Source organism: Gigantopelta aegis, chromosome 14 (assembly GCF_016097555.1).
Source record: "Gigantopelta aegis isolate Gae_Host chromosome 14, Gae_host_genome, whole genome shotgun sequence".
NCBI lineage: Eukaryota > Metazoa > Mollusca > Gastropoda > Neomphalida > Peltospiridae > Gigantopelta > Gigantopelta aegis.
In genome coordinates this window covers 42460015-42481013 of record NC_054712.1, presented here as the reverse complement: position 1 = coordinate 42481013, position 20999 = coordinate 42460015, and the positions used below count along the sequence as shown (strand labels likewise).

The window sequence follows — 20999 nt, the reverse complement described above, 5'->3', positions numbered from 1 at the left end:
CCCATAAATCATATTACCGAGTGTATTATATTAGTAAAGGTGGCTGCTATCGTACCGACAATATCGGCATCACTGTTTATACACTTTGACCTGTTGCAAATCGATGTCGCAGGTTTGAATCGATTACCAAGCTGTTATTGTTGATGTCGTTATTGCGTGGCCGTGATGTAGCTCAGTGGCAGAGTGATCGGGGGAGGGTTGTGGGCTCGATCACCGTTTGTACACACTCAGTCTTTTCACCCGTTCCAAGCAGTGTTTCAAGACTGGTACCACAAACTTCGTGGTATGTGCTCTTCTGTCTGTAAGAAAGTCTATGTAAAAGACGCTTTACTGATCGATTGGCACGATTAGCCTTTGCGACAGAAGTGGATTTCGTTTTTCTCTTTCTCGACCAAGTGTTAAAATAACAATACACTAGTGATCTCCGTGGTCTAGTGGATAAGCTGCTGGACAATCAAGCTGACGACAGTGGTTCAAATCCCGTCAAAGCTGGCTCACACATTCATTCATCTTTCTCATCTATCACCCTCTGCCTGTCATTCTCATTATCTTAATATAAAAACACTTTCCAATTTCTCCCACGATCAGTTTCCTCCAACTCTGTCTTCTCAAAGTCCACACCATCGCCTACCTGTCTCAACTTCCTCCACGGATGCAGTCTCTGTGTATTTCCCTGCACCCACCTGGCATCCTCGTCCTCTGCCGCTAACCCTCTGCCGCTAACCCTCTGACCCACGGCACTAACTAACGACCACCGGTAGTGGGGGAGCATAGTAGATAGTTACAAGTGCCTCTTAACACTGCCAGAAGAAACTACTGAACACTCTCCGAAGTGGTCAGACTAAGCCCACAGCTAAAAGCTGATGGGTGAATGACAGGTGTGTGGCACGAAGAGACAAGCACCTGTTGCGGTTTGGGAGACAAGGACTGGGATGTGGAGGTGGACAGCAAATGAAATTGAAAGATAGGAGGAGTTGCCAGATCAGGAAGAAATGAAATGGAATTCAAAGAAGAGAAAGGAAAAGGGGCAGTGGGATAAAAAAATATATATATATAAAATAACACTACAGATTAATATGTTACAAGGTGTTGTTAAAAACAGTCACCAATAGCTAATCGGTATTTTTATCATTCATCCATCCATCCATCTATCCATCCATCCATTCATTCATTCATAGAGAAACAACCGCAGCGCACATACCAGGCTTATAGCAATAATTATGGTGTCTCCCGCCTCCCCCCATGTAACCCATTCTGAAAGAAAACACGAGACGTTCGCCTTGAAAACAGTTTTTACTAGACTTTAACACACAGAAACACAAAATCGAATGTCGTTACAAAATTCATTAAGATAAACTACGGGCCGAATTTACGTATTCTGTTTTTCTTAAAACGCAGGTGTTTACTTAAGCATTGTCATTAAATGTATGTAGTTACACGTGTGTAAGACATAAACAATGACAATGACAATGACCTTTATTCTCATAAACCGTAAGCTTACAGTGTAGAGATATATATTCATAAAAATTAAAAGTGCACAGACTGCAAATTCGGTCCTACATGCTCAAAACGACACAATGCTGTACGAATGCATTACGTTTTCTGTAGCCACCCAGTAGAAATCAAACAGCACGAATTGATCTGTATGTCCGTGTATCTGTGAGGCTGTCTGTCCGACTGGAGTTTGCGTGTGCTGAACATAAAGCGTTTCTGTTTTATAGAACAATTTAATTCTGCCATGTCGGCATCTCTGTTTAGCAGGGTGTGGTGTGCATTCACGGCTTTACTTATGTACCCTCGGATGTCACTGGATACGGCCCTGAAATCAAATATAGTCGCATTTAACAGGTTGCGTTCAGCGAAAATGCCCCAAGTTTGCAATGTACTCTTCAAAAAAACTATTAAATATTAATAATATCAACTATTAGACCGAACATACGTTTTGACCACCGACATCCTAGTAAAGAACATTCAGGTCTGTTTAACAAGACACCGAAACGCATTCCATAGTTTCCACGTGCATCACGCAGTTGCCCCGAAAACGTGCGTGGGGTGTCATTTTCGATTTTGACAATTTTCAGGAAGGTCGATTAATCACCGTGGAACATTATTTCTGTCAATCGTTTTCATTCTGTTGATCATACAGTTGTTATTGTTTTGTTTTTATTCCTTTTTATTGTTTGAATTTGCGATTTATTGATAAAAAACGTCAACTTTCAAAATTCACTTCTGACCTCAATCGTCCTTCAATATCTTTGGTGGTCATAAAACCTACTGTAATACTGAACTACCGGTTGTAATGTTTACCCATTTAATTCACTATTATCATATAAGCATTCCGACAGCTAATATACCTTCCAATTTTGGCAATTGTAAATTCTTCTTAGAGTTCCCCTACTGTTTTTTTGAAAGCACGGCGGAAGCAAGTCAATCTTGGGGGCTGACTGAAATCAGGGTGCAATACAAACTGTTATGGGTGTTTGGGGTATGTTCCCCCCTAAAATTTTAAAAATTATATGTTCTGAAATGCAATTACCTGTATTCTACAACTACAATTCCTCTCTGCCTTAAAGGGACATTCCTGAGTTTTCTGCAATTTTAAAGATGTTATCGATTAACAGAGACTTTTTATATCTGTCTGCATAAAATATTAGTGAATGTATATTAAACGTGTTTCTGATCGTGCTAATATTTGTACTACGTTAAATTTCATTTTATTTCCTAAAATATAATTATTGTTTTCGTACGTACGAAATTATTTGAAGACAAAATCCAGTTCGGGCTTCTTACAAATATTAAGACGACCAGAAACACATTGAATATACAGACACTGATATTCTAAACAAGAAAATATATTTAATATGCAAGTTTAATCGTAGAAATATTTTATTAGTCGGAAACATCTTACAATGCAGCAAAGTCAGGAATGTCCCTTTACTACCAATAATATTTTTTATTCAGAATTAGCAGCTCCCTGCCCCGCCGTACCTGTTATTCTTAACTGAAATTACATAGTACATGTAGTTGTATTTTCGTTTTGTAAAATATCAAGACTTATACAACGGTTAGGTTGGGGGGGGGGGGGGGGGGGGGTCATTAACAAAAGGGTGCGGTAAATATCTATAACCGCACACTTTGTAAACCCCCACCAAATATCCTTATGACGTCATTCAACATCACTGAGTGGGTGTGGTACACGTCAGCAATGCGTGGTCATTTGAACACTTTCCGTGTTTATATTGACAACAGATAGAGATACTCGTAGAACACTCAGAAACAATGTGATACACACACAATGATCCTGTTAACAAGAACATGTCTTCTTCTTTTTTCTCTTTTTCTTATATATTTATTGCCCCAGATATTTATATATTGATAATGTCAGGGTAAGAACATATAATATGTAATTGTAGATGTTAATTTGTTAGTTGAAACCTCTTAACAGTCGTAGGAAAATCAATAGTCTCTTTTATGATTTCATTATTCATGAAGGTTTGAAAATTGTTGTATATTGACAATAACAATAAACACGTTGAATAAAACTGGCCAATAAAAGGAAGCCCATTATGAGAAGATCATAATTATTTTGTTGTTGATACATCTACTATATTAAAGAATCTCTAGTTTGGCAATGCAGTTTAAAGTTAATTGTCCTCATCTCTTTTTTCACCCGTGGCTAAGTTCTATAGTGTTTCATTATTCTACGTTATACAGTTGGTTTATATAATGTATGTTTATAATTTTATATTTCTTAAATATTTTCTATAATGTATGTTTTTGTTTTTGGTATTTTAAGTCGTAAATATGTTCTATAATATATGAAGGGTTCACGGGAATAAACTGTGATCTCCAAACAGTTTTTTAAACGGTGGTGCATGCCAAAGTCACAACGACACACTAAATTAAAAACCCTTTACAATGGTAGGCCATTAAATGCTGTTGGCAAATTATGCTTTCTTAGGTATACATATTCCACGAGTGTAGGGTTGTAAACATCACAATTATAAAATATCACCTCACCAAAAGTTTGAATCACAAGTTCTTTCCATGGACCCGTCATATATTTTGTTTGTTGCATGTTGTAAACATTTTGTTTTTGAATGCTGTAAATATTATCGGTAATGAAATATTTTTATTTTTGTTTACTGTAAACATTTTCAACAATATATGTTGTGATGTTTTGTTTCGTACATGTTTTCCACAATGTATGTTTTTGGTTCATGATTTAACGAGATGTTTTTTTGTGCGTTTACTCACGACAAACGCACTGCTCCGGACAATACTCCCTCAAGGTTGCTCTGAGGTCAACATCCGGGTCGTTACAGTCGTCGTTGGTGAGCGTGCTGCAGTAGTCGTAGTCTTCGTACAGCTCGGGGTTCTTGCACTCCACTAGAAACAAAGACCAGAATTTTGTTGATCTATTTAAAGCAGCAACATCGAGTATTTTTTCATAATTTTCCATAGTTTATCCTTATATCTTTTTTCTTGTGAGATGACAGTTTTCGATTTCAATCTCGAGTATTTAAAAAAATATTTTATCATAAATTGTCCATATAATTTATTTCGCGTTCTTATTTCATTTAGGTGTTAGTTCTGTCCTGAGTGATGCAGAAAGTCAGAAAAAGAAAGAAAAAAATGTTTTATTTAACGACACACTCAACATATTTTATTTACGGTTATATGGCGTCAGACATATGGTTATGGACCACACAGATTTTGAGAGGAAACCCGCTGTCGCCACTACATGGGCTACTCTTTCCGATTAGCAGCAAGGGATCTTTTATTTGCGCTTCCCACAGGCAGGATAGCACAAACCATGGCCTTTGTTGAACCAGGTATGGATCACTGGTCGGTGCAAGTGGTTTACACCTACCCACTGAGCCTTGTGGAGCACTCACTCAGGGTTAGGGAGTCGGTATCTGGATTAAAAATCCTATGCCTCGACTGGGATCCGAACCCAGTACCTACCAGCCTGTAGACTGATGGCCTAGCCACGACGCCACCGAGGCCGGTCCAGAAAGTCAGATGTATGGTCAATGTGAAACTCGATCTACAATGTCAGACTAGAAATCAAATCCCGGGGAACTCATGGTAAAATGGGTTTTCAACATCAGTTCATTCGGTGGATGGCCCATGAGAGAGAGAGAGAGAGAGAGAGAGAGAGAGAGAGAGAGAGAGAGAGAGAGAGAGAGAGAGAGAGAGAGAGAGAGAGGGATACAAATAGAGACAAACACAAAAGACCAAACAAAAGAGAGTGAAAGAGAGACAGAGAGAGAGAGAGAGAGAGAGAGAGAGAGAGAGAGAGAGAGAGAGAGAGACAGACATATATGGAGAGAGAAAGAATGAAAGAGAGACAGATGGAAAGAAAGACACGCAGGCAGGCGCAGACATGTTGAGAGAGAGAGAGGGAGAGAGAGAGAGAGAGAGAGAGAGAGAGACAGAGAGACAGAGAGAAATAGAGCCATATACAAATAAAAGTACTCACGATCGCAGTTGGGTCCCAGTCCATACTGACACGTGCAGACACACGTGGTGGAGTTGAGAGTACCATTCCCGACACCATCTCCGTGACACGACTTTCGACAGTCTGAAACAAGTGGATTTGAGATTATTATTTTTATCTAAAACATGCGTACTAGGCTAACCGTGACACAGACAACCTCACTCAATAAACATAATGATGATATAACAAACCTTCACTCTCGTATCCATTACATAAAATAACAAATAAGAGTTGTGATTCCAATATATTCTGAACGCAGACGTGGGCATACAACTGTCTCCGTGTTAATTAATGGGGGGTTTAAATTAATTTTCCTCTTTTTACAGGTAAATCTGAACTATAAACCGTATCTCTGCACAATGCAGAGTCGAATGGACATTTGGTAAAATAGTGGTCTAGTCTCGGTCTAGTGCGACCTCTCTCTCTCTCTCTCTCTCCTCTCTCTCTCTCTCTCTCTCTCTCTCTCTCTCTCTCTCTATATATATATATATATATATATATATATATATATATATATATATATATATACCTACTCTGTAAAAAAAAAACCCATGTAGGTGATAGGGAAAGAAGAAAAGTGTTTTTTATACAAAATATAGGTTTTTTTTACATAGTTGCGACAATTGCAGGATTTCGGCGTGAAATGGCAAGATTTTGGCGAATGCACGTAAAACTCAGCGAAAAGATTGGGGTAGAGATGGGTATTTAAAAGTGCAATGCTCACAATGATGCCTCATTTCCATTTCGATGTAGACGAGTTACAAGATGTCAAGACTAAGCCTGCCGAATCGAAACATTGCAATAGGCCGCCTCCAGTTAGGTGAATCGCAGTCAGCAGTCGCACGCCACACGAACGTCTATCAGAGCACCATTTCACGTCTCTGGGACAGGTACCAGCATTTTCAATCAGCTGAAGACCGGCCCAGATATGGAAGACCTTGCATAACAACTGCAGCACACGGTCGCTACATCCGGGTTCTGCACTTGTGTCACCGAACTACCACAGCAACTAACACTGCTGGACGCATACCTGCTTTAAGAAGGGTGTCTGCACAGACCATTCGGAACCGACTTCGAGAAGCTGGTTTACGGGCTAGGAGACCGTATGTTGGCCCGTCTTGCGATGTCAACATCGACATTTATGTGTTCGCTGGTGCACACGTGATGGACGTACTGCGACGTGATGGACGACAACGTGTTTACAGACGTCGCAATGAACGTTTTGCCAACAACTGCGTCGCCCAAGTTGACAGAGTCGGTGGAGGGAGTGTCATGATGTGGAGAGCCATCTCATACACCGGCAGAAGTGAACTTGTGTTCGTACAAGACAACCTGACAGCTGTACACTACCGGGATGAAATTCTTCGCCGTCACATGCTTCTCAACCCCACTGAATATATATGGGACGAACTGGACAGACGTGTACGCCAGTGTGACCTGTAGCCTCAGACACCTCCGCAACTGTCACATGCACTGCAGGAAGAATGGGCTAGGATTCCACGTGCCCGGATTCAGAGACTCATTCAATCTATGCCAAGGAGATGTCACGCAGTGATTGTTGCTGCTGGACAGCCATCCAGAGAATATTTATTAGACACTACAACATGCACCGCTCAAAGGGGACTGCCATTCGCAGTTTACTAAAACGTTTGTTTTGTTTAACGACACTACTAGAGCACATTGATTTATTAATCATCGCTATTTGGTGTCAAACATTTGGTATTTTGGAGAGAAACCACGCTTTAGAAGCAAGGGATCTTTTATATGCACCATCCCACAGACATGATAACACATACCATGGCCTTTGATATGCCAGTCGTGGTCCACTGGTGGAACAAAAATTAGCCCGATGAACCCACAAACGGGAATAGACCATAAACTTACAGCGCACACGGCGAGCGCTTTACCACTGGGCAAAAGTTCAAAATATGGAATAGCATTAGACATCATTTTGGTCAGTGCTGCACCTTAATTACTAGATATAGTCTCGAAATGTCAACGGAAATAATATTAAGAGTTTGTTTGCAACCAGCCAAAAATAAACGTTTTGTTAAAACAAGACAAAACCTCACCACACGATCTTTCTTCTTTATTGCATGGAACTGAAAAATAAAATTTCATCAAATGTAATACATGTGCCTTTAATATACACTAAGATCAATATGACAGAAATTATTTTTCTCTCTCGTTTGATAGCCCCTCTGCACAATGTTTAATCAATGTCCGTCGCGGGCTTAAAACGTGCTCAGTAGGATATTCGTGTAATCTTAGAATAGGTTTCAATCAAGTTATTTTTATAATACATATCACCGGAAATATTGCAGGTTTAGTCTTTTAAATATAATTTCATTTAAAGGTCCATTGGTGTATGTAGTTGCGAATGTCATATTTCGCTAAAAACAAATTCACAATCATTTGTGATAAACACCTACACATTAAGCCATTCTACATAATATAAGTGTGTTGTAATATGCTGCTACTGGGTGTAAACAGTGATTTTCTCAAGAATCCTTGGCTAGGAATGGAAAATATACAGAATATCCATAGAAATACGTCGCATTTTCAGGCTGAATCTGTGTTGGTTTCTAGGTTCCTTCCCCGAGGTACTTTTACCTTTCGTATGGGCAAACAGTGTGTGCAAAACATGCCTTTGTTCATGTATGTATGTATGTATGTGTGTTTAACCTGTGTGTCAATCTCCACAGATTTAGCAATATTTTTTGTAGCCAAATCTATTCTGATTCCAACAAATAAAATAAAGGTCAGGTCAGGTCAGGTTATAGGGTTTAACGTGCACATTCAGAGCAAGCTGTCGCCTGTCATGGGCGTAGGTGTCGGCCTAATCCGGCTCCTCCGTCCAGGCAGGAAAAAAGGGTTTGGGGTTGGTGAGAGGAGGGGACCGCCCGCTTTGGCAGGTGCAAGAGAGCACCAGCAGCCCGACTGGGGTCAGTAGCGGACTAAAATAAAGAAATTGGGCACTCTTTTGAATGGGACTGTAGTTGCGTGGTATGATCCCATATTATCACGTGGCACTCACCGCAGAGCCTGCCTTCACAGAATGGTGCCGCGTCTCCGCAGTGTGTACAACTATCTCCAGTTTTAAAGCTGAAAGAGTCTTCAGACCTGGACGCAAAATAAAATACATAAAGACATGCTTTTTTCAAACCGTCCATATTACTGCATGCATTCCACGCACTTGGCAGACTCATCGGGTGTTCTAGTAAATTCGTATGATTTCAGTTTTATCCGTAAAATTTATACATATAACACACAATTTTATGGGATTATGTGAATTTAGCTTTAGCGAAACGTACATAATATAATAATATAAACTTGGCGTTCAGGTATTTTTAAGGAACCATTGAAAATGAAAGGTGATCACGTACCCTCCCTCATACAGACAAACCATGACTTGATGTCTGTGAGCAAGACGACCGCACGTCTTCAGTGAACACCCAACCAGTGTCTGTTCAGCGTTCACCATCTACAGGGGGAATAAAGACAGAAACACAACATTTCAGATGAGAACAGAGAAGAATCAGTTTTATTGGCTGTGACCATCGACAAGACACATAAATAGAACAGTCAAATACGATCGGTAAAATCTTCCGTCCAGGACCACATCATTGGCCTTGCCTAGGCGTGGATTCAGGCGGGGGCCAGCCCCCAACCTATTTTTGGTGAAGCAATATATATTGCAGAATACACCAAAAATGCAAACGTATCCCGACCATTTGTCAAGGACCTGGGTCCCCGCTATTTAAAAAATCCTGGATCCGTGCCTGTTGCCAGTGGTGAGACCCTGGAAAGACGTGTCCGAAACCATAGGGGTATAGGGGTACGTAAAAAGAATAATAAAAAAAAATCAGTAAATGAAGAAATCTGAAAGGATGTGACGTCACTTAGTTTTTCTATTTCATTGTATGTGACCAGTGGACAGTGCTTAGTGAGATCGACGTCGGTTTTGTGGACTTATCCTTCACAAAAGTCCGTTGAGTCTCACAACAGATTGGATTATGTACTGGGTTTGGCGCGTTTTAAAAAGGGCCAGTGGGATGTATTTATAAGTGGTGGTCCCTATTACTGGGGGTTTAGCGGCATGTTCCCCCAAGAACATTTTGAATTTCAGGTGTTCAAATACTAGTCCAGAGAATATGTGAATCAATCGTGCATTTGTTTAGTTTTTTCATAAAAGCATGAAACTTGGCACACAAATACATGTACTACACATCACAGAGATTAGTTTTAACACTGAATGCATTTTCTGCATGAATTGTGGTTAACAAAATGGCCTCAGTAATTTCCATTACGGCAATAGGGTATTTTAGCACAGCAAGAGAAAACGTGGGGAGCCAATGACCCCTTTTAGAAACCTACTGACGTCATTAAAATGAAACCGGTACGAACCCGCCTGAACCTGTCACAGCTGTTCCAGGGAAGACACGCCTGGTGTTCGGATAAGAAGTGTCTGCTCTCCTCAAACCACGTGGTCAGTACAGACCGGACGCCTGAGCTACTGCGTCCCAGACTCTCGTGTGACGCACGCGTCCTTCGTGACCTCCGACTGCACGTGAGTATCTGATCCGCTCTCTGACGAAGGGAATCGCTCCAGTTCTGGAAAAGAAAGTTGTTTTAAAATGTGTAGCAGTGATATACATACTTCTAATCTTCTTCGAAAATGGTACCTTTTGTGACGCTCGAACACTTTAACTGTTGAATACATTATCAATTGACCAATTTTGTCTGAACCCCACCTTCGTCACTATAATATTTCCTGGATTCATGTGAAATAGACACAAAATACTCATATCTTTAGACTGACTACAAAATGTTTTTAAGATTTTCCAAAATAATTAGCAAAACAATTATAACAAAATTCGACGAAATCGTTATGAAAGTCAAACTTCCTCCATAACAGAATGTAATAAAGCTATACATAGCATTACAGCTCAATATATTGAGTTCTAGTTCAAGTTTTAGTGTCATATATATGTCAAACATGGGTAAATCGACATGAAAGTCAAACTTCCTCCATAACAGAATGTGATAAAGCTATACATAGCATTACAGCTCAATATATTGAGTTCTAGTTCAAGTTTTAGTGTCATATATATGTCAAACATGGGTAAATCGACATGAAAGTCAAACTTCCTCCATAACAGAATGTGATAAAGCTATACTTAACATTACAGCTCATATCTTGAGTTCTAGTTCAAGTTCTATATATTAAGGCATTGTGAAAAACACATCCGGAAAACTTTAAGTGGGACAGACAGACGGACGGACGGATATACATAAGGACGGAGATTAAACCTGTAGTCCTCTCCGGTTGGACCAGTAGGGTACTAAAATTGATCTTTATGTTGATTTTTGTGATGTAGCCGGGCGGGTTTTGACTGAATCGTTCCAAGAGACAAGACATCGCAAACCACGACGTGTGATGTAGCAGTCTTGAGGTACTGGGATTGAGGATGGATCCCGCGACCCATCGCGTCTCAGATAGTTTTCTATCAAAAGCGAGGCCATTACTTTATTTTAAAGGGACATACCCTAGTTTCAGCCCATGAAAATGCACACTACATTTGGTTAATCTAAAAACCTGTAACACATTTGGATAAAGTTACAACTGAGTGAAACATGAGTCTGTGAATTTGAAATGGTGAAATATCCTCTAAAAATAGACTAAAACTCGACTCCATAACTGTTACTTCTCAGACGCACGTGCGTTTTTAAAAATATGATAAATGCATTTTGTGATATTAAAAACACCAGGATGACCAAAAACACTTCGAATGTACAGAAATGGATAATCTAAACAATAAAATCTAAGCAAAGTATGATTTCAGTTATCAAAAACGGCTCTAATAGTAAAAAAACATTGCCTTAGTGTTTAAAAACTAGGGTATGTCCCTTTAAAAAGTTTGTTTATCGCATTGAATAGTTTTTTGTTAATTCTGACACGTGGTCTTCAGAGGCAACGCGCTCAATTTTTCAGTTAGCAGCAAAGAATCTTTTATATGCACTTCACCACAGATAGGAATCCACATACCACAACATTTAACATACCAGTCGTGGGGCACTGGTTGGTGTCAGAGGAAAAACTGACGATGTGGTTCCATCTTACGACTCAATCGCATCATGCGAGCGTTCTTCTGACTAAGCTAAATTCCGCCCCGTTGTATAACTGCTGGATGTCCACTCTCATATGATTTCGAGATTTATTGTTTCTAAATATTATTTCCACAATTATTATACATCAAATTACATGTAATTCGTAGTGGTCTACCTTTCCTGTTTCTGTCTCTTTGTTTCTTTTCAGCGCACAGCTACGGTGTAATTTTCGTACTTGAACCTTCTTTGAAAATGTTACACCTTTTAACATGCTAATTATCTGTTTTGACTGAAACAGCATTTTATTTTCGAAACTCTAATTGTCGAGCGTGACTAACCCTTGTTGTCGTGTTTTCTATATTCTTTATTCGTGTTTTGTACATTATTTATTCGTGATGAATCTATTTGTTACTGAAAGGTTGGGCTCGCTCTGTTTCTATTTTTAGTAACAGTCAGTTAAGACACGATGTCTCATATTGATCATGTGTCAGACGCATGTGGGCGTGGCTAATTTACCTTTACAAAATGACAGTAATCAGTTAATACGCGCTAATTGTGTGAATAATTTGACGCGAAGAAAAAACACCATTTCTGCTAATATGAATTTGATTAGTTAATTCTGTGTGGATAAATGGGTATACTACGGCCAAAACACAGGAGAAGAATACATGCCACGTGACGTAGATAATAACTATTTGTAAAGGATGTAGACGACTGTCAGAAAATTAATATGAATGACCTGTTTAGAGAATAAGTAATGAGCCTCGAAGAATTAAGTATTTATCTGTCCCGAGTGAATGGATGTTGTAATCGGAACAACACCGTAATACATGATCAAGGCCGTATCTCTGCACAATGCAGATTCGAATCACTGGCGTAGCCAGGATTTTATATTGGGGGGGGGGGGACTCCTTTGGGGGGGGGGCAACTCACACTATGTATGTATGTGTGTATGATTTAAACCAAAACAAAAGTTGATTGGGGGTCAGTTACCACACACACACACACACACACCCACCCCGTATCCCCTACGCCACTGAGTCGAATGGTCATGATTCCACGAATCTCTATTTAGTGCCTTTTCTATAGGAGGACAGCCATTCCAGAGGAGATCCTTTACTGGAGATTTCATCAGTCTTGTATAGAGGACTGTCACTCCCAGACTAGTTTACTGAATTATAAACGGCACCAAACAGAGCTCATTACAATCAGTACAGCTTTGATGACATGCACTCATGAATCACTGTCAAAGCAGTGATGATATCAGTGTTCATATCGTGCCCCATGGGTGGCACCCATCACGAGTACAGCGCCTCTGGCGAGTGTTTTGCAACATTCATTCACAAGTGACAGATAATTCGTTACGCCTCGTAACGTGTTGGTTATTCTATTTGTTACCCATTGTTATTTGTAGATGGGTTTGGTTTTTTTTGTTGTTGTTGTTGTTGTTGTTGTTGTTTATATAAAAATCAATGTCTGTCTGTCCGTTTGTCCCACATATAGTTTTCCGGACTTTTTTCGCAATGCCACCAAATATTGAGTTGAAATTTCGTGTATAGCTTTATCTCTAGTGATACAAATCGAGCTTGATCTTCATGACGATTTACCAATTTTTCCCCACAGTTATGGCCCTTGAACCTTGAAGGCGATAACAAAAGTTGTTTTCTCTTCTTTCGTTTTTTTTTCTTTCTTTTTTGCAGTGCCTCAAGATACTGAATTGAATTGTATGTATAGCTTTAGCGGTCACTGTTACAGTTCAAGTTTGACTTTCATAGCGATTTAACCCTTGGCCCTTGAACTTATTAGGCGATATCAAAAACAAATAGGGCCCGATAGGAGACATATGTTACTTTAGCAGTACTCTCAGAATGCTTGTTATTCACTGAATCGTTAAAGTTTTGGGGCGGGACGTAGCTTAGTGGTACAGCGCTAGTTCGATGTACGGTCGATGTGGGATCGATCCCCGTCGGTGGACCCATTGGGCTATTTCTCGTTCCAGCCAGTGCACCACGACTGATATATTAAACGCCGTGGTATGTACTACTATGTCTGTGGGATGGTGCATATAAAAGATCCCTTGCTGCTAATCGAAAAGAATAGCCCTTGAAGTGGCGACAGCGGGTTTCCTCTCTCAATATCTGCGTGGTCTTTAACCATAGGTTTGACGCCATATAACCGTAAATAAAATGTGTTGAGTGCGTCGTTAAATAAAACATTTCTTTCTTTCGTTAGAGTCTGATCTTGCCCTCCACCCCACCTGTAACAAAGATCATTTCTCCATCGTCATTGTGCATTACTCCACACACACACACAAACACACACACACACACACACACACACACACACACACACACACACACACACACACACACACACACACACACATACCCCCTAATATATATGACCTGAATCAGATAATGGACTGAAGAAAATAACAGACAAAATAGAATTAACGAACGAACGAACATTTCTTGTTTACATAATTTCATTTTTAACTTTATTTTAGTGATTACATTTTCGTCAATCTAATTAAAATTAGCTCCACTATTACATGTGGATCTAAAGACAGCCAGTTGGAGCTCATGTCCACCAATCAAAACCTTACTTGCAGAATCCTGCCAGTGATTTAAAACTAACAACACTGCGTAGTCCCCAATGTCCAGGTAACATTTCGTCTGTAAATAATAATTTAAATATTGACCAATCACACTTCGCCTTTTATAACGTTATTTGGGAGCATACAAATTCTAAAAATATCCGGCGAGTCTATTTTAGTGGCCGCAGTACAGCGAACCATACCAATAAGTACGGGGTGGGTTATCAGTTTTCAATTTTACATTAAAAATTATTTATTTATTTATAAAATTTAAAAAAACTAAATCCGTCTTCAGTTTTGCATTACAAATTATTTATTTTATAAAATAAAACATGTTTTAAGGCATTCGTAATTCACACGAAACATGTATACCCTCAGGATAATTCGGCATGTTTTCAAATTATTTTTAAATCACTGGCAGGATTCTGCAAGTAAGGTTTTGATTGGTGGACATGAGCTCCAACTGGCTGTCTTTAGATCCACATGTAATAGTGGAGCTAATTTTAATTAGATTGTACATTTTCGTGTTTTTGTATGTTATTAGGCTCCAAGCATGCTGTTCTGGAAAACATCTAAGTTCTATAAAATCTGTTTAACAACACCACTAGAGAATATTGGTTAATCCATCATTGAGTACTGACTGTCAAACATTTGGTCATTTTAACAATGAACACATGTTTGACATTCAATTGTCTAAGAAATCAATTCTTTCTTTGTAGATAACAAAATAATAAGAGAGGATACGTGATGAACGTTCATCTTCTTGGGTTAATCTACGTGTAAATCATAATTTCGTCATTATTACATCCAATTAAGACTCACGCTTGCTACATATTAAAGTTACCAGAGAAAATGTCGGCGGTGGATCGTTACTGTTGGTCAGTATATATATATTCACGCGCGGTGTCCTTGGCACGCAGAGAAGCTATCTTAAGGTCCATAGGAATTGGAGAGCCGGGGTGGGGCGATGCCCTCCTCCCCCAACTTGAGCACAATTTTCGGGGTTTTGTGTTTATCCTACTCTATATAAATAAAGATAAAAATATGGCTTGTGCTCTCCCTCTAGATTGTACCGGGCTGATCTTAGCATTAGTTATCTGGGCCTCAGCTATGTGGTCCTCGGCTATATGGCCTCAGCTATATCTCGACTGTCTGATCAGGACAGTAAATTGCTGGTCGTCGATGTTAATGGTTGGTGAGAGAAAAGGCGGTGTACTAACATTAACCTACCAGTTCAGGTAGAACTCGGTATCGGGATGCGAACTCAGTAGCTACAAGGCAATAAGTTCAGTGATTGAACTACTACACTACCAAGGCCGGTCGACTGGAAGGAAGGAAGGAAGGAAATGTTTTATTTAACGACGCACTCAACACATTTTATTTACGGTTATATGGCGTCGGACATATTGTAAAGGACCACACAGATTTTGAGGGAGGAAACCCGCTGTCGCCACTTCATGGGCTACTCTTTTCGATTAGCAGCAAGAGATTTTTATATGCACTATCCCATAGACAGGATAATACATACCACAGGCTTTGATGTACCAGTCGTGGTGCACTGGCTGAAGCGAGAAATAGCCCAATGGGCCCACTGATGGGAATCGATCCCAAACCGACCGCGCATCAAGCGATCGCTTTACCACTGGGTTACGTCTCGCCCCCGGTCGACTGGTTGAGATCGGTAAGCCGGTACTGGGCTTCATGGAGAATACTAAATGGGTTCCCATGACAGACCGTTTATATAACAACGAGTGTGTTTTCAATTGTATATCACGAGCGAGACAGAGAGACATACGATCGAAAACACACGAGTTGTAACATAAGCGGTCTCTCACGGGAATTTGTTTTGAATTATATTTATTACACCGCATATCGATGAACAAACATCGAACATATTGAGAATACTACATGAGTGGTCGTTAGATACCATTTATCTTGCAACGAGTTGTTTTAAAGTGTATTTAACGAGCAAAAGCGAATTGGATACATTTTTAAACAACGATTTGTAAGATGGATTGCATCCGACAGACACGAATGTTGTATTCTATTTCTTACATATTCTGGGGGAAAAAACAGTTTAAAAATAAATTTTAATGCTTTTTCCAACGAAAACCTATTTACGGCCCTTTCGCTTATAGTTAACTTGTTTGTCATAGATAAGTCAATTTCAGGTTATCTTGTACGTCACGGAGTAATCGATTCGACAGTGTGTGGGTTTTTTTTTCATTGGATGGCATGACAATGGTGACCTGGTTATCGCTAAAACAATCACTCAATATCTAACTAGTGTACTATCGGCGTGACGTGAGCGTGACGTAGATCACTTGCTGACCCAATTCGTAGAAAAAAAATAGCATGTAGTAGGTCTCGACATCTGTTTACTTTTGCGTTGTGGCTTGTTTGCAGTTGGTTTGTAATAAATAAAATACTATACTCGCTTGCCTGTTAAACGATTTTTATGAAACTCGTGAACAATGTTGGTATCTGACGAGCGAAATATTATATACCAAGCAAGCTCTTTTAGTATTCTATATATATTATGCGTTAACTTTAATTATTAGAATTGATTAAAAAGTATATTTTTGATTTAAAAGTATTAATAGAACGAAGCGCATATTAGTTGTATAGCTACGCAGTGCGAGATGTAGCCCAGTGGTAAAGCGTTCGCCTGATGTGCGGCCGATCTAGGATCGATCCCCGTCGGTAGGTCCATTTGTCTACTTCTCGTTTCAGCCAGTGCACCACGACTGGTATATCAAAGGCCGTAGTATGTGCTATCCTGTCTGCGAGATGGTGCATATGAAAGATTTATTGCTATTAACGGAAAAAAAATGTAGAGGGTTTTCTCTCTAAGACTGTATGTTTGACATCCAGTAGTTGATGATTAATAGATCAGTGTGCTCAAGTGGGGTATTATGCATGTGTATCTCCGTCACCGTGGTGTAATACAAACAATGATCGTGTGATCGGGTAGGCATTAGGTTCGATTCTTCCAAACGTTCCACCCACGCCACTCGCACAACTAATTAACCTTGCCGTCTCGTCAGGGGGATTGAGGTAGTTGTGGTGATCGCACGAATTATAACACCAAATAGTGCTTAGGGGATTTCATCTTTAAATTTTTAAACATACATACAGGATTCGGAAAACAAAATTACACAAGCCATGACGACCATACAATTTCTACAGGTGTACGAGACGAGAGTTGAGTGGAAGGTAGGGTGGGGTGGGGTGGGGTGGGGTTGGGGGATGGGAAGGGGTTGGACTGTCACATGTCAAGTAGTCGGCGGATTAGTTTCAAATTCATGCCAATTGATACTTTGTGTCTGTATTTATATTACAGTTCTTGGGTGTCGTTAAACATCGGTTCTATTTTTGTATTACATGTCTGTTTATATTTAATTGGTGGACCATTTCACACACAGGTATCCTGTTATGACAGTTATTCATGAGAGCTTCTCGTCACAGCTGTACTTATTCTAATGCGCTCTGTCCGGTGCTAATTTTGATTTAATAAACTAGTCTGGGAGTGGCAGTCCTCTGTGTTGAGCAATATGTACGAAATCTCCAGTAAAGGCTATAAACATTAGACTCAATATAATGCATCATATGTGAAACATCATTTTGATATGTTGACCCTCAAACAAATTTCGATGTACATATATTTATTTGTTCGATGTTGGGTTTTTTTTAATAAATATATAGGTGAAAAGTGTATATAGATAATATTTTATCTGAACAAACACACGACCTACCCTACCACATTTTGTGTTACGTTCACCGAAACACACGTCTGTAAGTCTAAATTACCTAAGTAGAAAACTTTTGGTTTCGTGTATCTTTGAACAAACTAACTGTAACATTGAGTAACTTACCACAACGGCCATTTGAGCAATCTAATTGTTTATTTGTGTCATGTCAGTTTGTTCATATATAATGTTGTACATCTTTGGTCAGTTTAACTCGGTATTTAAATATTAATTGTCCAGTGTGGTCTTGTTTAATATGTTATAACCGTGAGCAACCATATTTTATATTTGAGCAATGTACCATGTGTTCATGTCTGCTGTGTTGTATGATTGTTACATTAATCAATCTCTGAGTAGCATGTCAGTCAATTTAGATTTCATATTGGTGCTTTGAGCAATCCATTTGTTTATTGGAGTAATGTAGCAGATGGTTCATGTTTCAACTACGGGCATTTAAATTCAGTTGGCCCATGAATAACTTACCAGTTTGCTCGTGTTTCATATGTTGTATCTCTGAGCTATTAATTATATGTTTGAGTAACTTACAAGTTTGTTCATGTTTGATACACTGTATCTTTAAATTATCTAATTATTTATTTGATTAACTTACTAGTTTGTTTATGTTTGATATGTTTTATCTTTGAGCTATCAATTATATGTTTGAGTAACTTACCAGTCTGTTCATGTTTGATATGTTGTATCTTTGAGCAATATAATTATGTATTTGAGTAACTTACCAGTTTGTTCATGTTTGATATGTTGAATTGTTGAGTTAATTGTGTATTTGAGTCACTTACCAGTTTGTTTATATTTGATATGTTGTATCTTTGAGCAATATACTTATGTATTTGAGTAACTTACCAGTTTGTTCATGTTTGATATGTTGTATCTTTGAGCTACCAGACGTCTGTAAGCGTTGTGTTCGGAAACTATTTCTTCAATCTTTCTTGAGCTCAGACCACTGACTGCCACAACGCACGCTGTAAAACATACACAGATAACACGTGTACAGACAATGCTGTAGTCAATCCAAACACCATAATATCTGTTTAAAAGTAGAGATTAATACTAGTGTAGATGTATGTATGTGTATATGTATTTATGTATGAATATCTATATATTGTATGTATGTCGAGGTTGGCTGTTACACATATATATATATATATATATATATATACATTAACGCACTGGCACTGATAATTAAATCCTTTCTGGCCTCACAAATTGTCCCATGCCGTTGCTGGGACTCGAAACTGTGGCACCGTATGGTCCGCAAATTGCAGACTAACCACGATGCGCTCTGAGATATTGAGGCATCCATGTATATATGTATGTATGTACGTATGTGTGTATGATTATTTATGTATGTATGTATGTATGTGTGTGTGTATTCGCGCGTGCGTGCGTGCGTGAGTGAGTACGTGTGTGTGTTCTATAACAATCAAATATGTAGTAATAACACTAGTCTTTATCATTTGCTTTGATTCATAAATAGCAAAAGTGAGAACTACTAAAGTCCTAAACAAAACCATTGTTTTTTATTTGCTCATTGATTATGATGACACATGTCATAGGAACATGTAGTAATAATTACTATAACACGGTGGGTTTTTTTTAATAGATATAAATGTATCATTTTAATAAAATATTGTAACCAAAGATAGGTAATCTATAACACGTTCAGATAAACCTATCTGAAAGAACATCGTGTGATAATTATGGCATCAAAGAACGATGTTCAACATAGTACAAATAAGGAACTATTAAAGGGACATTCCCGAGTTTGCTGCATTGTAAGATGTTTCCGACTAATAAAATACTTCTACGATTACACTTACATGTTAAATATATTTTCTTATTTAGAATATCAGTGTCTGTATATTCAATGTGTTTATGGTCGTCATAACATTTGTAAGAAGCTCAAACTGGAGTTTGTCTTCAAATAATTTCGACGTACAAAAAAAAAGAAAGAATTGGAAATAAAATGAAATTTAACCTAGTACAAATATTAGAATGATCAGAAACACGTTTAATATACAACCACTGATATTTTATGCAGAAAAAAATGTATTTGATATGTAACTGCAGTTGTTAAAAAGTCTCTGTTAGTCGAAAACATCTTTAAAATTGTAGCAAACTCAGGAATGTCCCTTTAAAAGACTATCAGAATTATTTTAAAACCACATCAGTACATTATTTTCAAATCACGATTATATGGTCGTCGGGAACTGGCTGTAAAATGAAACGAAAACCACCCGGATTCACCAACATTAGGCGAGCCCCCTTCCATTAGGCTACACAAAACAATATGCTAGATATGGATTCTAAAGACATTTCATTGGCTGCTCCATGTTAATAACCCAAATCGTCTATTTAAATCGCCCACTGAAATTAACACTATACCACATTAATAATAAATACTCTTCCTGAGAGATGATGCTGATAAACAATTGCGGCTCAAAAGACAATATCCAATAAAGAAAGGCTTTAGGTTATTTTCAGTTTGTAATCATTTAATCAAAACCTTTTGTATGTTGACCTTGTTAATGTTATCTTAACCTAAAAATGGTAATGCATTTGTAAGTTAATTGCTCAAGGGCCGTAAATAGGTTTTAGTTAGATGTATTAGTACTGTTGACCTGGAACTAGGATACGTAAGGAATAGAATACTCCATCCTTATCCGTGGGATAATATTTAACTTACAAAAGTAATTGTTTAGATACGTCACCAAATCTTTTTCTTTCATTAGATGTATGTGTTTTACCAGGAAATATTTTAGGGGTTAGGGGACTAATATGACAAAGGATCGTGAACCAACTAATCAAAAGGGAATCCCAATGAAAAACAACACAATTAAAAGAAGAAGAAGAAGAAAAATACAAGAAGAAAAATACAAGAAGAAAAAAAGATATCTTGAAAAAACAGGATTTTTAGGGTTGTGTCCCCTGCCACCTCCACCGTCCCATCTTCTGGATCCGCCTCTGTCCAAGGCTAAGTAATAGGGCGTTTTTCAACAGATTTTGGCTGAATCACTGATAT

General features: G+C 38.6%; 1 protein-coding gene across 1 annotated transcript in view; it reads right to left on the bottom strand.

The window, feature by feature from the left end:
- Positions 1-1286: 1286 nt before the first annotated feature.
- The window catches only part of LOC121389530 (C-type lectin domain family 18 member A-like), a 30701-nt gene continuing 10988 nt past the window's right edge, over positions 1287-20999 (bottom strand). Inside the window, exons 2-9 of the mRNA XM_041521194.1 lie at positions 18821-18939; positions 9911-10117; positions 8890-8987; positions 8541-8626; positions 7576-7605; positions 5486-5587; positions 4258-4389; positions 1287-1819 (exon numbers count right to left, since the gene is read on the bottom strand). Coding sequence (XP_041377128.1) covers positions 1788-1819; positions 4258-4389; positions 5486-5587; positions 7576-7605; positions 8541-8626; positions 8890-8987; positions 9911-10117; positions 18821-18939 — 806 coding nt within the window. The 3' untranslated portion in view covers positions 1287-1787. The remainder of the gene's footprint in view (positions 1820-4257; positions 4390-5485; positions 5588-7575; positions 7606-8540; positions 8627-8889; positions 8988-9910; positions 10118-18820; positions 18940-20999) is intronic.